The sequence below is a fragment of the Stegostoma tigrinum genome, chromosome 2, assembly GCF_030684315.1.
Source record: "Stegostoma tigrinum isolate sSteTig4 chromosome 2, sSteTig4.hap1, whole genome shotgun sequence".
Classification (NCBI taxonomy): Eukaryota; Metazoa; Chordata; class Chondrichthyes; order Orectolobiformes; family Stegostomatidae; genus Stegostoma; species Stegostoma tigrinum.
In genome coordinates, this window is record NC_081355.1 from 115,345,623 (window position 1) to 115,366,049 (window position 20,427).

General features: G+C 41.4%; 1 protein-coding gene across 1 annotated transcript in view; it reads left to right on the forward strand.

Annotated features, from left to right (window-relative positions):
* The window catches only part of mrc1a (mannose receptor, C type 1a), a 137,214-nt gene that overhangs the window by 38,424 nt on the left and 78,363 nt on the right, over nucleotides 1-20,427 (forward strand). The window contains exons 7-8 of the mRNA XM_059638721.1: nucleotides 8,554-8,736; nucleotides 13,294-13,451. Of these exons, the coding sequence (XP_059494704.1) occupies nucleotides 8,554-8,736; nucleotides 13,294-13,451 (341 nt within the window). The remainder of the gene's footprint in view (nucleotides 1-8,553; nucleotides 8,737-13,293; nucleotides 13,452-20,427) is intronic.

Here is a 20,427-nt window from a genome sequence, read left to right on the forward strand (position 1 = left end):
GTCCTTATGATCCATCCCTCATTGACCTTCAGAAACTGACAGTAAGCCACAATATTGAAGCACTGCTGCTCACCCACATTGCTGCACTCTACACCAAAACGATCATGAAGGAAACGCGTGATTTTGACCCAACAGTTGTGAAGGAATGCTAACGTAGTTTCAGGATGGCATATGGCTCGGTGGGAAACTTCCAAACGATGATGTTCCCATGAGACCGTTTTCCTTGTCCACTTAGATTGTAGAAGTCTTGGGTTAAAAAGGTGCTATTGAACAAGCCTTGGTGAATGGCTGCAGTACATGTTGTACTAAGTGTGATTATGCACTGGTTGGGAGGGAATGTGTTAGATGAAGAATAAGATGTTGATTGAATGGGATTCTTGGCCTTGCATGATGTGAAGGTGTCTAGGTGTTATTGAAGCTGCACATTCCAGTGTGTGGAGATTATTCCATCACTCTCTTGATTTGCACTTTGTAGACAGTAACTAGATTTTGGGTGGGCAGGAGATAAGTTCGTTTCAACAGAAGTCTTTCTGATCTGGCCTAATGCCCACATTATTTAAGTGGCAGAGCTATTTAAGTTTCTGATCAGTGGTAACATCATAGAATATTGATGGTGAGTTATTAGCCCTACCCTAAACCTATTGCAATTGGAATGCTATTGAATGTCTTGGAGAAATTAGACAGGAACTTTGAAAAGTTAATTAGGGGAGGCTGTTTGCATTTAAAGGGATGGTTTGGCAGTAAAAGGCCTTTAAAAATCATATAATGAGAGCTGAGAGATGATACGTACCTGTTAGTGTGAAGGGCAAGGCTGGTAGGGAAGGCAATGCTGGATGAGTAGAGAATTTGAAGCTCTGGTCAAAAAAAAAGTATGGTCAGCTGGGAGCAAGTGAATCCCTAGAAGAGTATAAGGGCAGCAGGAGTATACTTCAGAGAGAAATCAGGAGGACAGAAAGGGCACATGAGATAGTTTTGGTAAGTTGAGTTAAGGAGGATCTGAAGAGATTCGATAAATACATAAGGGACAAAAGACTAACTAGGGAGAGAATCAGGCCTCAGAATCAGATCAATGTGGGTGTCTGCATGGAACGACAGGAGATGGATGAGATATTAAATGAATATTTCATGTCAGTATTTACAACGGAAAAGGATGTGGAAGCTAAGCAACTTGGAGAAAAAGTAGTGAGCTCTGGAAGAGGGTTCCGTGGTGCAGTGGACAGTGAAGATGATTATCTCAGAATGCAACAGGATCTTGATCTGATGGGCCGATGAGCTGAGGAATTTAAATTGGATAAATGTGAGGTGTCGTATTTTGTACAACAAATCAGGGCAGGATTTATGCAGTTAATGAATAAGTCCAGGGGTGTACTGTTGAACAAAGAGACCTAAGAGTGCAGGTGCAATAACTCCTTGAAAGTGGAGTTGCAGGTAGGCAGGATAGTGAAGAAGGTATTTGTCATGCTTGCCTTTATTGTTCAGAACATTGCATACAGGAGTTGGGATGTCATGTTGCGGCTGTACAGGAAATTTGTTAGGCCACTTTTAGAATATAGTGTACAATTCTGACCACCCTTCTACAGGACAGATGTTGTTAAACTTGAGAAGGTGCAGAAAAAGTACACGAGGATGTTGCCAGGACTGGAGTGTTTGAGTTTTAGGGAGAGGCTGAATAGGCTAGACCATCGGAGGCTGAGGCGTGACTTTATAAATGTTTATTAAATCATGAGGGGCATGGATAGGGTGAATAGCCAAGAGCTTTTTCTTAGGGTGGGGCAGTCCAAAACTAGAGGGTGAGGTCCAAGATGAGAGGGGTAAGATTTACAATGGACCTGAGTGGCAATACTTTCATGCAGAGGGTGGTGCATGTATGGAATGAGCTGCCAGAGGAAGTGGTGGGGGCTGGTACAATTACAACATTTAAAAGGCTGCTTCAATTTTGGAGGAGTTGTGAATGGTACTGAACAATATAAGTCTTCAGTGAATCTACCCACTTTTGACATAATGATAGAGAGAAGGTCATAAATGATGCTTCAGATGCTTCAGCTGAGGACATGACCCCAAGGAATACTGAAATAATGTCCTGTGGTTGAGGTGATTGTCTTCCAACAATCACAGCCAGAATCTGCAGCCGCAAGCAGTAACATGCTGTGGTTTGAAATTTTCAAAGTTACATAGCGGTCTCAAATTCTACAAATTTATAACAGCTTGCATAAATCATTGTTCCTTCCCATCGTACAAGCCCAGAATGTAATAGAATGTACTCAATGCACATTGTGCAGTTTTGCATTTCACATCTGCAGGAACACAGCTCTGCAGAATTTCACTGATTGATTTTAACCATAGGTGACAACTTGATTGGACATAATTTTTACAAATTTGTTGTGCATATTGATTTTGAAACACTTTTTTATATGTACCTCCCAAAATCTATTTTCTTGTCCTTCAAATACTTCCCTCAATACACAACTACAGATTTTTATACTTTTATTCACTAGTGGGATATGGGTGTTGCCAGCTGGGCCTGCGTTTCTTGCCCATCCCTATTTGCCCTTGAGAAGGTTGTGGTGAACTGTTTCCTTGAACTGCTGCAGTACTCCTGCTGTGGGTTGACCCACAAAGTCCTTAGGCAGGAAATTCTAGATGGACTAAGTTGCCGAAAGCTGACCTTTCACGATAGATATGAGAAAAAGATACACTCTATGTACCAAACGTAAAAGTGAATTTTGTTTAAATTGGTTACAATTTTAATGAATATTGAACATAGAATACATTTTTCCCTATTGACTTGATCTATACAGAAGCAGATACTCTGTTTTATCTAGATTCTCTCTGAGCAAAACTAATGTCATTTTTTATTATTGTCTCATGTTTTTCTTTATTGTTGGAGTCTTAGCTTTTGTGTGGGGTATGTGTCATGTTCTGTTCTCTTTCTCTATTGCTGAGTATTTCAGGTACCAAGACAACAGACTGAGAGAATAGTAAATTAGACACAGAGCCATATTGGTTCACAAAACAGAAGTCCATTTGGTTCATCTTAATTGTGCAGGCTTTTTGCCAGAACGCCTCAAACTAATTTTTTTTTGATTAGATTAGATTCCCTACAGTGTGGAAACGGGCCCTTTGTCCCGACAAGTCCACACTGCCCCTTGGATCATCCCACCCAGGCCCATCCCCCTATGACCCACACAACCCTGAACACTACGGGCAATTTAGCATGGCCGATCCTGCTAGCCTGCACATCTTTGGACTGTGGGAGGAAACCCACGCAGACACGGGGAGAATGTGCAAACTCCACACAAGCAGTTACCCAAGGCTGGAATTGAACCTGGGTCCCTGGTGCTGTGAAGCTGCAGTGCTAACCACTGAGCCACCGTGCCACCCTATTGTAATGTTACTCTTTTCCACCCTTCTTAAAAATCTGTCTTCTTGTGCCTCAAATACTTCTCTCAATTTTTGTCAAAGCAAGTTATAGCTTCTGCTTCAACCTTGACAAATCAACTGACGCTTCAACAACTGAGATTTAAAGAATACCTCTTTACCTCCTCACTCTTTTGGTAATGATTTTAAATTGATGATCTTTTATTATTAATTTCCAAAACCAGAAGTAAATTTAGTTACTATATCAATGTATTTTCTACTTTCAGCATCTCAAGCCACTTCTCATGTCAGTAGTTTGCCATCTCTGGTGTTATCTCAATTGATGTTGCTTCTCCTCATGTTCTATCCTTTCAAAAGTAGGTCGCCTATGTTACACAAAGCACTCTAGTTGCAACTTAAGCAATATTTAAAATTGTTGCAAGATCAGCTAGTAATTAACAGTTCTAGATTAATTGTGTTTGCTCAGGATGAAGGAAGGAAACAGGAATATAAATAATACAAAGCATGTGATCAACAAATAGAGGCAGGGGATACAAGGCAAGGATTCCCTAATGCTGACTACCACATAACTGTCAACATTTTGGAGAATCCTGGCTTTGTTCATATCTATATTGAATCACATTCAAGTCATTATGAGCAACCCCTGAACTGGCCACATGTTCTTTTCTTTAAGGATATTATTTCATTAGAAACAGTTCATCGAGGGTTCATTCAACTGATTCATAGAATGAAGTGATTTTCTTATGGGAAATGTGGAAAGGTTATGCCTATGCTCATTGGATTTTTATAGACTAAAAGATGACATTATTGACACACAGTTCCTAGGGGAACTTGATAGGATGGATGTTGAGAAAATTTTTCTCCTTGTGACAGAATTCACAACATTATAAGGAACACATTATAAACATTCGGCAACTCCCATTTATGTTGCAGATGCACATGTATTTTTCTCTCAGGGAGGCATTAGTCTGTGGATTTCTCTTCTCCAGCGAGCAGTGGAAGCTGGCCTGGGTTCTTGAATATTGAATATTGAAGGCTAAGTTTGGGTGATTTTTGATTAACATGGGAAGAAAGAGTTATGGATAACAGACAGTAAAGTGGAGTCGAGGTCACAATCAAAATCAGTTATGATTGTATTGAATTGCAGTGCGTGCTTGAAGGGCCGAATGGTCTACCTCTGCTCCGAGATCCTGTGGTCTTCATCCACATTCTGTTTTGTTATCTATACGGAATATATAGAGACACCCAGTTATGCATTATTAATTGATTCCCTGGAAAATTCTCCAACTTGGAATTCAATGGCATCATATCCATTTGAAAGAGTTCTACCTTATGTGTAACAATGCCAATTGTAGGTTTCGATTAATTTCAACAAAGATTAGAGGAATGATACAATTACAGTGAGAGTGAGCAATGATTTATCAGCCTACTTCTAAACAAAAGATGTTTGACCAATAAGCAACAGCACAAGTAACAAAAAATAATTCTGATAACTTTTAGTCCATATGATGTAGGAGCAGAATTAGGCCATTCAGCCTATCCGGTCTGCCCTACCAACGAAATCATAATTTATCTGCTAATCTTTCCTGCCCTTTCCCCATAACACTTCATTCCCCTACTGATCAAAAACTTGTCTATCTTGGCCTCGAATATACTTAATGGCCCAGCCTGAACAGCCCTCTGCATAAAGAATTTGGCAGATTCACTTTCCTCCGAGAGAAGAAATTTTGCCTCTTCTGGGTCTTAAATGAGTGACGCCTTTTTCTGAGATTATTCCCTCTGAGTCGAGAGTTTCACACAAGAGGAAACACTCTCTGCATTTACTCTGTCATGTCCCTTAAAATCTAGAATGTCACAATAATGTAGCCTGCTATACCTCTAAACTCCAATCAGGACAGGTCCAACTGACTAAACCTCTCCTCAAAAGACAGTCCCTCCCAACATAGTATCATAAAGAATCTGTTCTGGACTATTTCCTATGCCAATATCCTTCCTTGGACAAGTCTCCCAAAACTGATCACATTCTTCCAATTACGGTCTGGATAAAGCCTTGGATGGTTTTTTAAAGGTCTCCCCATTTTTATTACCTTTGAAATAAAGGCAAATATAAATTGTGGATTCAAAATGTATCAAATATATCACTGATATTTTAGAAATTTGCAAGCATTTGGAGAGTTGAGATCATTCAGTTGACTAGGGTGGCACGGTGGCTCAGTGGTTAGCACTGCAGCCTCACAGCGCCAGGCACCCGGGTTCGATTCCAGCCTCAGGTGACTGTCTGTCTGTGTGGAGTTTGCATATTCTCCCTGTGTCTGTGTGGGTTTCCTCCGGGTGCTCCGGTTTCTTCCCACAGTCCAAAGATGCGCAGGCTAGGTGGATTGGCCATGCTAAATTGCCCATAGTGTTCAGGGGTGTGGGTTATAGGGGGATGGGACTGGGTGGGATGCTTCAAGGGACAGTGTGGACTTGTTGGGCCGAAAGGCCTGTTTCCACACTGTAGGGAATCTAATCTAATCTATGTGCTTTTCATTGACACTAACAGAGACACTAGTTAGAGCTCATTTTAAAGGGGATCACATGGCCACACTTCTGTGGGAATACATGTGCCATTAAAGCTAAACTCAACTGTATGGAGTGGCTAAGTCCGTGAGTTCAATGAATACAGATTCAGACAATGGCAGTGAATCTAGATTACCATGATATAATAGCATGCTGCATTTGTTTATGGCTTCCTTGAGTATCACTTTAATTAATATACTAGCAATGTGCACTGATTGCATGGACACAGCATTGCATTCCCATCCTTTTGGACTAGGTTAAGGAATTCTTCAACTTGTATATGAAATCCTCACATAGAACTGGTTGTCGTAGCCCATTTAACCATATGGAAAATTCATGTTGTGCGGAACAGTGGTCGATAATATGGGGATGCAAGGGGTTATGTGTGGCTTGGGCAGGCCATTCATATGTGGATGCAGTGAACTGTGAGAATGAATCCTATCATCCAACATTTTCATCAGTTTCTATGAGAAACATGCCTTTGATAGAATGATTTCTAACCCCTTACCTCTTGCAAATTTCCCATAGATAGAAATTGGGAAAAGTCATCAAAAAAAAGAAATGAGGGTGCATTAGTGAAGGCATATTCTTTATTCATTCATTCACTCACGGGATGAGGGGCGTCACTTAGGCAGCATTCATTGCCCATCTCTAATTGCCCAGAGGGCAGCTAAGAGTCAACCACATTGCTGTGGGTCCAGAGTCATATGTAGGCCAGGCCAGGTATGGCTGGCAGTTTCCTTCCGTCAAGGACATTAGTGAACCAGACAGGTTTTTCCATGACAATTGACAATGAGTTCATGATCATCCTTAGGTTCAACTTCCACCATCTGCCTTAAACTCAGGTCCCCAGAACATTATCTGAGTCTCTGGGTTAACAGTGCAGCGATAATACCACTAGGCCATTGCCACCCCTTATTGTTGCCTCCCCCTGTATAGTGAATACAAGGTGCTTACTAGTCAAGCAAATTTTTGAGGGCATTAAAATAGAAATTGGAACAAATCAAGGACATAATAAAGAAACAAAAACAAGAGAATTTGAATTATTTTAGCACCTTTCATATTCTTTAGGTGTGCCAGAGCACTTTAACATCCCATTGTTACAGCACCTTTAATATTATAAAGAGTCAATGTCTATAATGTACTAAATGCAACAGCTAATCTCATAAACAGCGGTCCGATAACGAGCAGATAATCCATTCTTAATAAGTAATAATGGTTAAAAGATACATGTGAACCAGGACATTGGAGACCTGTCCTCATTTTCTTCAAAATGGTGCTGTTGAATTTTTGCGTGTGCACCTGAGACAGCAGGTATGCCTGAGTTAACTCACTGGAGAATCTGATTCTGTAGGATTGTCTGCAGTTTTGGTTCTGGTCTGAAAATGGATGTAGATAAATTAGAATACATTCATGGGAGGAGAATTCAGGGTGAATACAGACTTTAGTGGACTACATTATGAAGGAATGCTTAAGCTGTAGAATTAATTTTGACAGAAAAATGGAAAGAAAACTAGGTGAGACTTTCAATGAAAATGTATAAGGTTCTGTTTGCAAGTTGTTTAATTTGGGTAGTAACTGTGGGACTAGAATGCACATTAGTGTACGAGATTACCAGAATCCACGTGACAGCTATTGGTATTTCTGGCCATCTTTGCATTTGTAACAGCAACTGGATTTGCGTGAGGCCTTTGAAATATTTAAGAAGTTACTTTGTTGTTAGATAAATCTAAGTGTTACTTTTTGTAATTGAATAATACCCTGGTTGTAGGGGAATGAATATAAAGACTATTTTCGATCAGATCCATATGGAGTGATAGCCCACTGGGTCCAAATGGTGTAAGTGAATTATATGCCTCCTCAGCTTTTTAATGAGGAAATATCCATTCTTCAACTTCTATTCACAATGCTGTTAGGCTTAGAGAGTATTTGTGTTGAAAAGGAACCATGGATTTCTCTGTACATTAATGTTCTTACTTTCTTTTTCCTCCTTTTTTTCCATTCCCTATTTGGTAACAAAAAGCACTCACCCAAAACTTCAAATTTTGTGAGGTTTTTCATATCAATTCAGCAAACAACTGTGATCAATCGATGTCATATTCAAAGCCTAAATGTGTCCTGTTTCCTCATAAGTTCATTGCAGAAATAGATACACAACCCAAATGTTTCCCTCAATTATATTGAAATATTGAGGTGAATAGAGTTCCCTGAAAACCATTAAACCCAGGAACACTTCATTTAGTATAGACTCTGGATTAAAACAGATATTTACGGTTTAAACTCACTGGATCATTGGAAAACTCTTTATTTTCTTATATTTGTTGTTCTATCATTAATGTAGAATAAATGCAACACAACCCTAGAGGTTTCTTCAATTGTTTCCACACTTACAGACAGCATTTCTGATAATCTATGCATGTTTATGGATCGTAACTGCACCCTCAAGAATATAATCACCTGCTTACACATCAACACAAAGTAAAAATGTACACAATAAAATCAGTAGCGTGAGTGGCTGACAGAAATATAGATTCAATGAAGGTGCCTTTGATTTCAAAGTCCTTGTTGTGCGATGACATGAGTTGGACTTAAACTAAATTTGACGTTGTCTTTCAGTGAGTGATGCACCCATTTCATGCCCAAAAGGATGGCAGTCATATGCAGGTTATTGCTATAGCCTGCGCAGAGATCGCAAGACGTGGCAACAGTCTTTGTCAGCCTGTCGAAAGGAGGAAGGAGACTTAGTCAGCATTCATAATATTGAAGAACATAGCTTTATCATTACACAGCTTGGATACTGTGAGTACTAAATACTGTAACTTTGATTTTCTACAGAAATTGAATATTTGAGGGGAATTATAATAAGCAACTACCCCCTTTATATTTGATGGGCATAAATTGAGAAGGTTGAGTTCTACAGCACTGAAAGAGTCCCTTCAGCTCATTGAGTCTATGCTGGTCAAAAGAAGCACCTACCTATTCTAATCGTATTTTCCAGGATTTGGCCTATAGCCTTGTATTCCTTGGCATCGCAAGTGTACATCTAGACACTTGCTAAATGTTAGGAAGGCTTCTGCCTTTACTATCATTCCAGGCAGTGACTGCCAGATTCCCACCACCCTGCTTAAAACTATACCCCTTGGTCATTGAGATAACAAGGTGTAGAGCTGGATGAATACAGCAGGCCAAGCAGCATCAGAGGAGCAGGAAAGCTGATGTTTCAGGTCTGGACCCTTCCCCAGAAAGGGCCCAGACCCGAAACGTCAGCTTTCCTGCTCCTATGATGCTGCTTGGCCTGCTGTAATCATCCAGCTCTACATCCTGTTATCTCAGATTCTCCAGCATTGGCAGTTCCTACTATCTCCGAATCAATTTTAACCCCTTGGTCATTGATCCCTTCAAAAAATCCTTACTGGCCGCTAGTTGATATAAACATTCAGCCATAATCATAATAAATAGGAATGACATGGACTCTTGTTGCTCCTATTTCCTTTGATTTTACATGATGATACCTGAACCACAACTGTTTCACCTTTTCTCCTTTATTCACCATGACATTTATGCATCTGCTGATTTGCTTAACTTCATTATCATCTATAACTTTGATGCCACAGTGCCCTCTAAAAAGATTACTGACTCTCATCCTGGCCATATTGATCCTCAGTTTAACTGACTTGAATAGATGTGGTAGACAAACGTCGGGGGCAGATATGTTCAGTAGTGACTGATTCACCATTCTCAACGAGAAAGCTTCCGAGAAAGAGCTGCGTCTGGCTAACATTTGACTAGTGTTTTTCTCAGTGAATTGTAGGCTTCAACTTTGAAATATGACTTTGTAGAGAAGCTGCCAATCTGAGGCTGTAGCCTCTGGGTCTGAGAAATTGTCAGTAGCAGCCTCAACATCAGGGATACTAAAAGAAGTTTAGAAGCTTTATTTCATGCAGGTTTTACAGGGTAAGATTCATAGGAAGAAGAGAATCAGGATGGTCAAAGGAAAAGGCAGGGGTTTTAATTTCAAGGGCCACCCCTGCCCCTTCATTGTGCCCAAGTGGCTCCAAATTCGAGCAACTGGATGTCTATCCCAAACCTGGCAAGCAGCGGTGCTTTGGGTTCCTAAACAGTAAATGAATCATTTTTCTTGCCTGCTGACAGGCCAGGTAGATGTGTCAGAGCATGAATTGTGGCCCTCAAGTGGCCGCTAATTGCTGATGAGTTGAGAAGGTCCCAAATGGACCAGGAATTAATTGTGGAGGTGGTAAGAAGGGAGCAAATATCTCTCCAGGTCTGGATCATCTTTGACCATGAGTTGAACTATTGACCATATACATGCATCATCACTGAGGTAAATCAGTGCCCAATGTGAGTCAATTCTCTACATTAAGTCAGAGATTTTAAAACAGTTGTCTATATCGCTCAGGATAGTTGACACAACCCATGGCCATGACAATACTATGTAGAAAATTCCAGCATAAAAGCAATCCTTGCCAAAACGTGCCCTTTAAGGCATGTAATAAAGCGATCCCCACTGAAGGAAATGAAAGCATATTTTAGTTGTCACACCACAGTCAGATTCTGTGCAGTGATTAGTTGCTCCTAAAAATATTCTTCGACAGAGCAGCTATCACAGTACAGTGTACTATTGTGGGTGGCATTGTGGCTCAGTGGTTAGCACTGCTGCCTCACAGTGGCAGGGAGCTAGATTCAGTTCCAGTCTTGTGTATCTGTCTGTGTGGAGTTTGCATGTTTTCCCCATGCCTGTGTGGGTTTCCTCTGTGAGCTCCAGTTTCCTCCCACAGTCCAAAGGTGTGCAGATTAGGTGGATAGGTCATGTTAAATTGCCCATAGTTTTCCAGGATGTGTAGCTGGATTAGCCACGAGACATGCAAGGTTACATGCGGTGGATCTGGGCAGAATGCTTTTCAGAGGGTCAGTGTGGACATGATGGGCCAAATGGCCTGCTTCCACACTGTAGGGATTCTATGATTCTATCTTTATTCCTGTCTTTCAATCCAAGTTCACCTCTGGGAGACTGCTGCAGGATTCAGCCCATCCTTTGCAGATATTTTATACCATGTGACCGAGGTGACCTGATCGCTGCTGTTGTGAGGGGCAACTGAATCCTTGGCCAACCTACCACAGACATAAACAATGTTTGCTAGGATCTAATATGGCAGAGCTATCAGACAAAGCTGCCTGGCAAAGCTAAAAGACATGAGACTGTGATGAGGGGAGCTAGGGCACTGCTTTACCATGAAGATCTGTGAATGTCATCTATTAATAATGTTCAATCTTTCTGCACGTGATTCCCTCTTAGCAGCATTGGACTTTGAAAACAGCAGCCAGCTTTCTGATTACATGTACATTAAAGAAGTTACAAAACATACCATTCAACAAGTTTAACATTATATTTACTGTTGATGATCCATGGCAACACAGAAAGCAAAACAACTTTGCAATATACTGGTTTACCCAGAGTTCAAGAGGCTGTCTATACTTCAACATTGTTTTTGTACCCATGTGTACCAATGTGCACTACTGTCTCCTGTGAGGCTTTCAGTCTTTCAATGTTTCACTGGTTTGCAAAACCATGAGGTAAATGCCTACAACCCAGAACATTGAGGACAATTTTGGGTTTAAGTCCCCTGGTCTTGAAGGGGAACGAAGAATGGAAGGACAGCGCCTTGGATTCTATAGCACACCTCTGTGGATGATACACGAACCTTTCCCCCAAGCAGAAAATGAGCACAAATAGCCAGAATGATCGTTGAATGTATGATTAAGCTGTTAAAGCTCTATCTCTAATGTCTTAACTGTTCAGAATTGGCTAAACAAGTAGGTGCAGACATCTTAAAATGCAACTCATACAAACTCAAACAACAATAGTAGCTGATGCATGCTTCACACTTAATGCTATGAAAATATTTTACTGCATGATGAGCAAAGTCATGGCTCAGGAAAAGCGTGAAAATGATAAAGAACAATTTCTGAGCCATTAACGCAGCATGGAAAACCGATGAGGCAAGCCTCTAATTCAAAATGACAGGCAATGATTACCACAGCAAAACCACTTCTTAAAGCTAAATATCATCTGTAAAGTAACTGTACCTGTTCATGATTCACTCATTTATCTACACTTCAGGTCAATAGGTTCTTACATGTCAAGGTCAACATTCATAGCTCATTAAACATGCAATAGTACTTAACATACTCTTAACAGATAATGATAATGACCAAGCGGCTGAAACATTTCATAGATAGGTTGAGAACCTACACATTTTACAGCGCTTAGCTCAACATAAATGTCAGTCAGACCTTTGTAAAATATAAGTGCCTTTTACAGCTTGCCATTTTGAATACATTTCTTTCACCTCAGTGTTATGCCAGCTGTTTTGGAGCAGTCAGAGCTGCAATTCACAGCTAGTTATCAGGATCACTACTCGTTTGTTTCATTGGCCAACCTGTGATGCAGGATTTAAACAACACACTTTATTGCAGTTATAGAAAGTTCTATAGTGGAGGAAGTATAAGCCAATACATGCATTGATTCTCAAAGACACCAGCATGTCTTTAGGACATCACCAACTGTTTTAAGCTTATGACTCTTGAAAGTGAGTGATAAAAAGCTTCTTTCAACAGAAATATTTGGTGAAGCAGTATGTTCCACTGAATTACTTTCAGGGTCTTTATGCATTTTGGGAATTTTTGAGCATTCTCAATTTCTTACAGAGCACATGTATTTCTCTGCATCTGTGACATGACCCGGGGAGCTCACTTTACAACCCCCTTGCTGAGCTGCTTGCCTCAATCCAATGTTGGAAATCCAGACACAAATCTGCAGTTATACTCCGGCCCACTGAAGCGGCTGGTAGAGAGCTGCAGCCAGAAAGACCGCTTTTAATGCTTGAAATCACAGATGGGGAGGTTGGGCTGTTGCAAAAACTCAGTGGCTCTGGCAATCTCTGTAAGGGGGAAATACAGTTAATGTTTGGCGTGTGATGTGGGCTCCACTAACAAAGTGACGTTACAACATCATAAGCCCATAACTGTGTTTGCTACTGATCCTTTGCTCTGTTAGGGGCCAGGAGGAGATCACTCTACAATTAGTTTTTAAGACATACCTAAGTTAGCGCATTGAATGGAAAGGTGGAAATATCTTATCCAGCCTTATTAAAATCCCAAGATAGGCCTGCATTCTTTTACAGACAGATTCATGCAGATAAATGTAACACCAAGATAGACAAGGCAAGAAGAAAACCTGACTAATCTATTTCCCTGCTTTTTTTTACCAGAGGATGCCAGTCCCCTAAATTTTCCTATTCTAAAGATTTTTAAAAGCTGTTTATGTATTTATTGCAGTAGCCAATGATGAGCTATGGCTCGGGATGAATGACCTCAAGACGCAAATGCTGTTTGAATGGACAGATGGATCTGCAGTGACCTTTACGGCCTGGTTGCATAATGAACCGAGCCACTTTGATAACAAGCGAGAGAACTGTGTCGTCATGAGGACAAAGGTTATGATAAAATCTACTCATTCAGCAAATTACAATGAGAACATTTTTGCATGCCTTGATGTACGATAAGTGAAGGATACTTTATTTTTAAAAGGCAATAAAAGGGTAAGACACATAGTCCAGAAACCAGGCTGGGACAAGGGAAGGGGTAATTTGCCTATCATGGTAGTTTGACAGTACAACTTCCAAAAAAGACCACTTTAACACTCTCTTAAAGTGGAATGCAGGGCACAATTCATTTTAACTGGGACTCTGGCTGTGTGCAAAATTAGCAGTGATAGTTTCTAGTTCAAATGGATTTCTTTTCAGGTCAGTTGAATGATCTCATTAAAATTAATGACCAATCCTAGGATAAAAGGCCCTGAATTTCATTGTGGGTTCAACCAGGTCCGTGCTGCAGCTCCAGCACATCTACTTGAATTCCTCCAAGTCTCAGCAGTGCCAGAGATTTCCAGTAGTTTCAAAGGGATGGATTACTGATTACCACAACACAAATGCCACCTTGCTCTGTAGGCAACTAGTGTCAATGGTTGAACAGAGTGTAAGATGTTTTATTCTGCATGCATCTGCCGTTTCAACTTAGTAAATGCCCCGTGTAATATATTGATGAGGTGGGTTTGCATCCTATCCTTTGGTGGTGATCTTTCTGCCCTTTTGGTCTAGAATATCCATCAGCATAACGCAAGGTCTGAAACAAAAACAGAAATTACTGCAGAAACTCAGCAGGTTTGACAGCATTTCTGAGGAAGGTTCACCCAATTTGAAAAGTTAACTCTGCTTTCTCTCCACAGAATGTAGTCAAGCGTGCTGAACTTATCTGCTTTTGTTTCGGATTTCCAGCATCTGAAGATTTTTGCTTGATTTTAATGCAAGGTCTGGTCTGTTTTAGTGCTGTGTTAATTATAACCTCAATGTTGATCACATTTGTGAGAATAAGTTTCTCTGCTCTCAGTAGACCTGCTGTCACTGTGGGATCTCTTATGGCTAACACAATTCAGTCTTTAATCAGGTCATCATCACAGGATTCTGAGAGCTGGGCTAATGCAGTTAGGGAGTCTTCCTCGAAAATATCATCTCAAAATTAAATCTCGAGTGTAAGACCAGTTCAATATCTGTCAAGTAAAGCACCAGCTGCCCTGAAGTACAGACTGAAAGACAAGGTAGAAGAGCTGGACAAGAAAAAAGAAATGAGCATGGAAAATCACACTCAGGTTATCCTGTTGAAGATGCATTCAAATTTGTAAGAGATGAGATTGGATTCCCTACATTGTAGAAACAGGCCCTTCAGCCCAACAAGTCCACGCCGCCCTTTGAGCATCCCACCCAGACCCATCCCGCTATAACCCACACATCCCTGAACACTACAGGCAATTTAGCATGGTCAATCCAGCTACCCTGCACATCTTTGGACTGTGGAAGGAAACTGGAGCACCCGGAGGAAACCCACGCAGACACGGGGAGAATGTGCAAACTCCACACAGACAGTTACCCGAGGCTAGAATCGAACCCGGGTCCCTGGCGCTGTGAGGCTGCAGTGCTAACCACTGAGCCACCGTGCTGCCCCGATGGGCTCCTTAATTGTAGTTTTCCTCCATTTGACAATCATTTCTTGTGAATTTGAAATTCCATTTGAAGTTCTCCTCTTAGATGTTCTGGAGGACGTTTATACACTTTCTGTATAACACAATGTAACTTCACATTTTTTTAGTTGAAGACATCTGTTATATGCAGGTATAGACTGTTGCAATGCGGCCTGCAAAAGCAAATGGTTTAGGACAGAACATCAATGTTATTAATTTAATGCTAGATGTCATTTCTATTAAATAGCTGACCAGAATTCCAGACTGTGAGGCACTACCAGCTGAAAAGTGTACAATGCTTGTTTTATTTTGAAAAGTCTTGGGTGGCATTTGTATTAATGTTTAGCCTTTACTGCTCTGACATGATCAGACTCATTCTGATGGAGGCTCCGTGATGATATATTGTCAGAAATTTGTGGATTTTACACAATGCCATATAAGATCTGGAGGAATCTCAATGGGGTACAAATTGGAAGGATATATCCTCTCATTCAAGAGTTCAAGACTGAGCTCTCCCTTTAAAACAAAGATAAACAGAATTATTTTTGCTCAGAGGATCATTGAGTGTGGAATCCTCTTCCTCAGGAAACAGTGGCGGCTGAGTTTGTAAATTTCTTCCAGGCTGAATTGATTTTGATAGATAAGGGTGTCAGTGGTTATGGGTCTGACAGAAAATTGACAATGAGACCACAACCAGATCAAACAGGATCTTATTGAATGGTGGAGCAGACTCAAAGGCTACTCTCATTCCCATATCCTATGTTCTTATCTTTTTGGATGTGAGCATTACTAGCATATTTGTCACTTATTGCCCATCCTTAGATTTCCAAATTCTGACTTTTCAGTCATCATTTTGCAACTAAATAAATTGCCATGCCATTTAGGACAGCAGTTGAATGGGACTGGAGTCACAGCGACCATGTTGTGTTCAGATGGCATGCTTCCTTCCCTAAAGAATGTTAGAGAACCCATTGGATTTTTAATGACTGTTCATTAGCTTGGTGTCACTTTCCCTTTTATTTATGCCATGAGTTTAATTTTCAACACACAGTCAGTAACCTAAGCCTCAGATAATTTCGGGGTCCACAACAATGTAAAGCAAGCTCAGCACCCAATTAATGGCGCCTGTCACTACTTTACAAAAGAGACCAGACAACACTTCCCAAAGCCTCACTCCAACATGGAAGTGGGAATATGATCAATGGAAAGACATACTGCCTGATCTGGTTTAGACACCGCACACCCCCACCTCACCCCACCAACTCACACACACACACACACACACACACACACACACACACACACACACACACACACACACACACACACACACACACACACACACACACTTCACAAAATGTTTTGGTCAAAAAGCCTCTAATTGCTCCCCCCCACCAAATCTGACAGCTGTGCATTAATAATAACAAAGTGTGAAGCTGGATGAACACAGCAGGCCAAGCAGCATCTCAGGAGCACAAAAGCTGACGTTTTGGGCCTAGACCCTTCATTAGAGAGGGGGATGGGGAGAGTGTTCTGAAATAAATAGGGAGAGAGGGGGTGGCGGACAGAAGATGGATAGAGGGTAAGATAGGTGCAGAGGAGAGTATAGGTCGGGAGGTGATAGGTCAGTCCGGGGAGGACAGACAGGTCAAGGAAACGGAATGAGGTTAGTAGGTGGGAAATGGAGGTGCGGCTTGAGGTGGGAGGAGGGGATAGGTGAGAGAAAGAACAGGTTAGGGAGGTGGGGACGAGCTGGGCTGGTTTTGGGAATGTGGTGGGGAAGGGGAGATTTTGAAGCTTGTGAAGTCCACATTGATACCATTGGGCTGTGCATTAATGTTACTCAGTAAAGTATTTGGATTTCGCTTTTTCCCCTTCTCTGATTAACTCTTAACTGCCTTTATCTTCACTGGCCTGCTAACAAATTCTTAGAATCCCTACCGTGTGGAAACAATCCAATCAACCCAATTGTCACAGCTCTGCTAAGCAGCATCCCACCCAGACCCATTACCGTACCCTTTTCCCTGTAATCCTGAATTTCCCATGGCTAATCCACCTACTTATGCACTTCTGGACACTACGGGAAACTTCCCATAGCCAGTCCACCTAACCTACACATTTTTGGACTGTGGGAGGAGACCGGAACACTTGATAGAAACCTAGGCAGACATGGGGAGAATGTGGAAACTCCACATGGACAGTGATAATGGGAACTGCAGATGCTGGAGAATCCAAGATAACAAAGTGTGGAGCTGGATGAACACAGCAGGCCAAGCAGCATCTCAGGAGCACCAGGACAGTTGCTTAAGGGTAGAATTGAACCCAGGTAACTAGTGCTGTGAGGCAGTAGCGCTTAACCACTGAGCCACCATGACGCACCTTGAAAGCTTGAGAGATTATCAATCAGAGGTAGATAGATTCCTGATTCCACTTGCCTCACTCTCACTTTGAAAATGTGTGTGTCCTGGAGGCACAGATGAAGTGGGAGCACTGACTTCAAAATGTATTTTGCTGCCCATTAGCAACTGAAAACCCCAGCTCATGTGTTAACTTGAAGATATTTTAGCAGCATTCAAATTCTTGAACTTGCTATGTGAGATTTAGAGCATAGAACATAGAAAAGTACAGCACAGTACAGGCCCTTCAGCCCACAATGTTGTGCCGTGGAATATTCCTAATCCAAAAATAAAAGAACCTAACCTACATTCCCCTCAATTCACTGCTGTCCATGTGCATGTCCAGCAGTCGCTTAAATGTCACTGATGACTCCGCTTCCACGACTACCACTGGTAAACTATTCCATGCGCTCACAATTCTCTGGGTGAAGAACGTCCCTCTGACGTCTCCTCTATACCTTCCTCCTAACACCTTAAAACTATGACCCCTCGTGGCAGTCAATCCTGCCCTGGGGAAAAGTCTCTGGCTATTGACTCTATCCATGCCTCTCATTACCCTGTACACCTCGATCAGGTCACCTCTCTTCCTCCGTCTCTCCAGAGAGAAAAGTCCTAGCTCAGTCAACCTTTCCTCGTATGACAAGCCCTCCAGTCCAGGCAGCATCCTGGTAATCTTCCTTTGCACCCTCTCCAAAGCTTCCACCTCTTTCCTATAATAGGGCGACCAGAACTGGACACATTATTCCAAGTGTGGTCTCACCAGGGTTTTGTAGAGCTGCAGCATAACCTCGTGGCTCTTAAACTGAATCCTCCTGTCAATGAAAGCTAAAACACCATATGCTTTCTCAACAACCTTATCCACCTGGGTGGCAACTTTGAGGGAGCTATGCACTTGAACACCAAGATCCCGCCGTTCCTCCACACGGCTGAGAATCCTGCCTTTAATCCTATATTCAGCATTTAAGTTCGACCTTCCAAAATGCATCACTTCACATTTATCCAGGTTGAACTCCATCTACCATTTCTCAGCCCAGCTCTGCATTCTGTCAATGTCTCGCTGAAGCATTCAATAGCCCTCAATACTATCAACGGCACCTCCAAACTTTGTGTCATCAGCAAACATACTAACCCACCCCTCAACCTCCTCATCCAAGTCATTTATAAAAGCTGCACAGAGCAGAGGCCCAAGAGCAGAGCGCTGTGGGACACCACTCAGCACTGACCTCCAGGCAGAATACTTACCATCTACAACCACTCTCTGCCTCCTGTCAGCCAATCAATTCTGAATCCAGAGAGCCAAATCACCCTGTATCCCATACCTCCTGACTTTATGAATGAGCCTGCCATGGGGAACCTTATTAAATGCCTTGCTGAAGTCCATATACACCACACCCACTGCTCGACCCTCGTCAACCTGTCTCGTGACCTCCTCAAAGAACTCAATAAGATTTGTGAGGCATGACCGGCCCCTCACAAAGCCATGCTGACTCCCTTTAATCACGCTATGCTTTTCCAAATAGTCATAAATCCTATCCCTCAGAATTCTTTCCAAAACCTTGCCGACCACAGACGTAAGACGTCATGCTGTCTGTATTATTAATCTGGTAACAACAGTGCAAATCCGAACTCGAATGATATGTGATTCAGAGGGGTGTGAAAATTTGTATCAAAATGTCTGATGAGGAACCAGGCATTTGGAGTCAAATAGATCTAGGTTAACAGAGACGATAGGTGGAGATCACGCAGAAAGTTTTGCAAAGACAAACTTCAGGGTCATTAGTTCATGGGAAGAGTGATTTACAACACAGATTGGAATGAAACTTTGGAGAGTTAAGCTAGAGAGCTACAGATACCTGGTGTGGGAATTATCAAAGGAGGAAAATAATTTAAATATATTTCAACACAATCTGAACCCACACATAAAAGCGAACATTATTTCTCTGATAATGTGTCGATGCTTATTTACAACAGGAGGTGGAGCTGTAGGAAAAAGGAGGCAGCTTGAATTCAGAAACAAATTTAATTTTTAAATGTCTAACTTAGTAAATTGGGATAGGAAGCAGGTGGGCCCAAAGAGCAAACAAAAGTATTATAATATTTAAAACTAATAATTAACAGTTGGGTGTTCAGGATCAAGAGTTTGACAAATATATAATCCAGTGTGCAAAATGGAAAAAAAATTCAAATAATTTTAAAATCATGTTACAGAAGTTACTAATGCATTAAAATAAATAAGTGGCAAAACAAAAGAAAGTAGGATTTTCTTTTATGAAATGAGTTGTTCTGACCTGGAATGCACTAACTGAAAGAGGGGTGAAAGCAGATTACGTGGAGAAAAATTTAGGCAGTGGGATTAATTGAGTCATTCTGTCATGGCTTTCTTTGCTGTATCATTCCACCACCCTGTTAATTCTCATCATAAACGCATGCTGGTATTAGTATTTACTGTGCGTGAGTTCAGGTTGAATGTCATTGGGATTAACTCCTCAGTCTTTTGATTTTGACTTTATTGCCACTCTTTGCAAAGGTCCAGGATATCTTTAACAAAGACAGAAGTTGCTGGAAAAGCTCAACGGGTCCAGCAGCATCTGTGAAAAGAAATCAGAATTGAAGTTTTGGGTAGGGTGACCCTTCCTCAGAACTCAGAACGTTCCTCACCCTTCTGAGGAAGGGTCACTGGACCCGAAATGTTAACTCTGATTTGTCTTCATAGATGCTGCCAGGCCTGCTGAGCTTTTCCAGCAACTTTGATTTTTGTTCCTGATTTACAACAGCTGAGGTTCTTTTGGTTTTTTTTACCAAGATATCTTTAGTCATTGAAACAGGGATTCAGGATCCACAATGTCCTGCTGATCTGAAGGACAAAATCTAAACTGTGGCAAAGTAAACAAATTCCATTGACAGGGTTTTATCTGAATGAATGTTCCATTATAGCCAAGATGCGGTTCAGAATATGAGCATTGTTTTCACACTGTTATGCATACAACAGGAACACTTCAT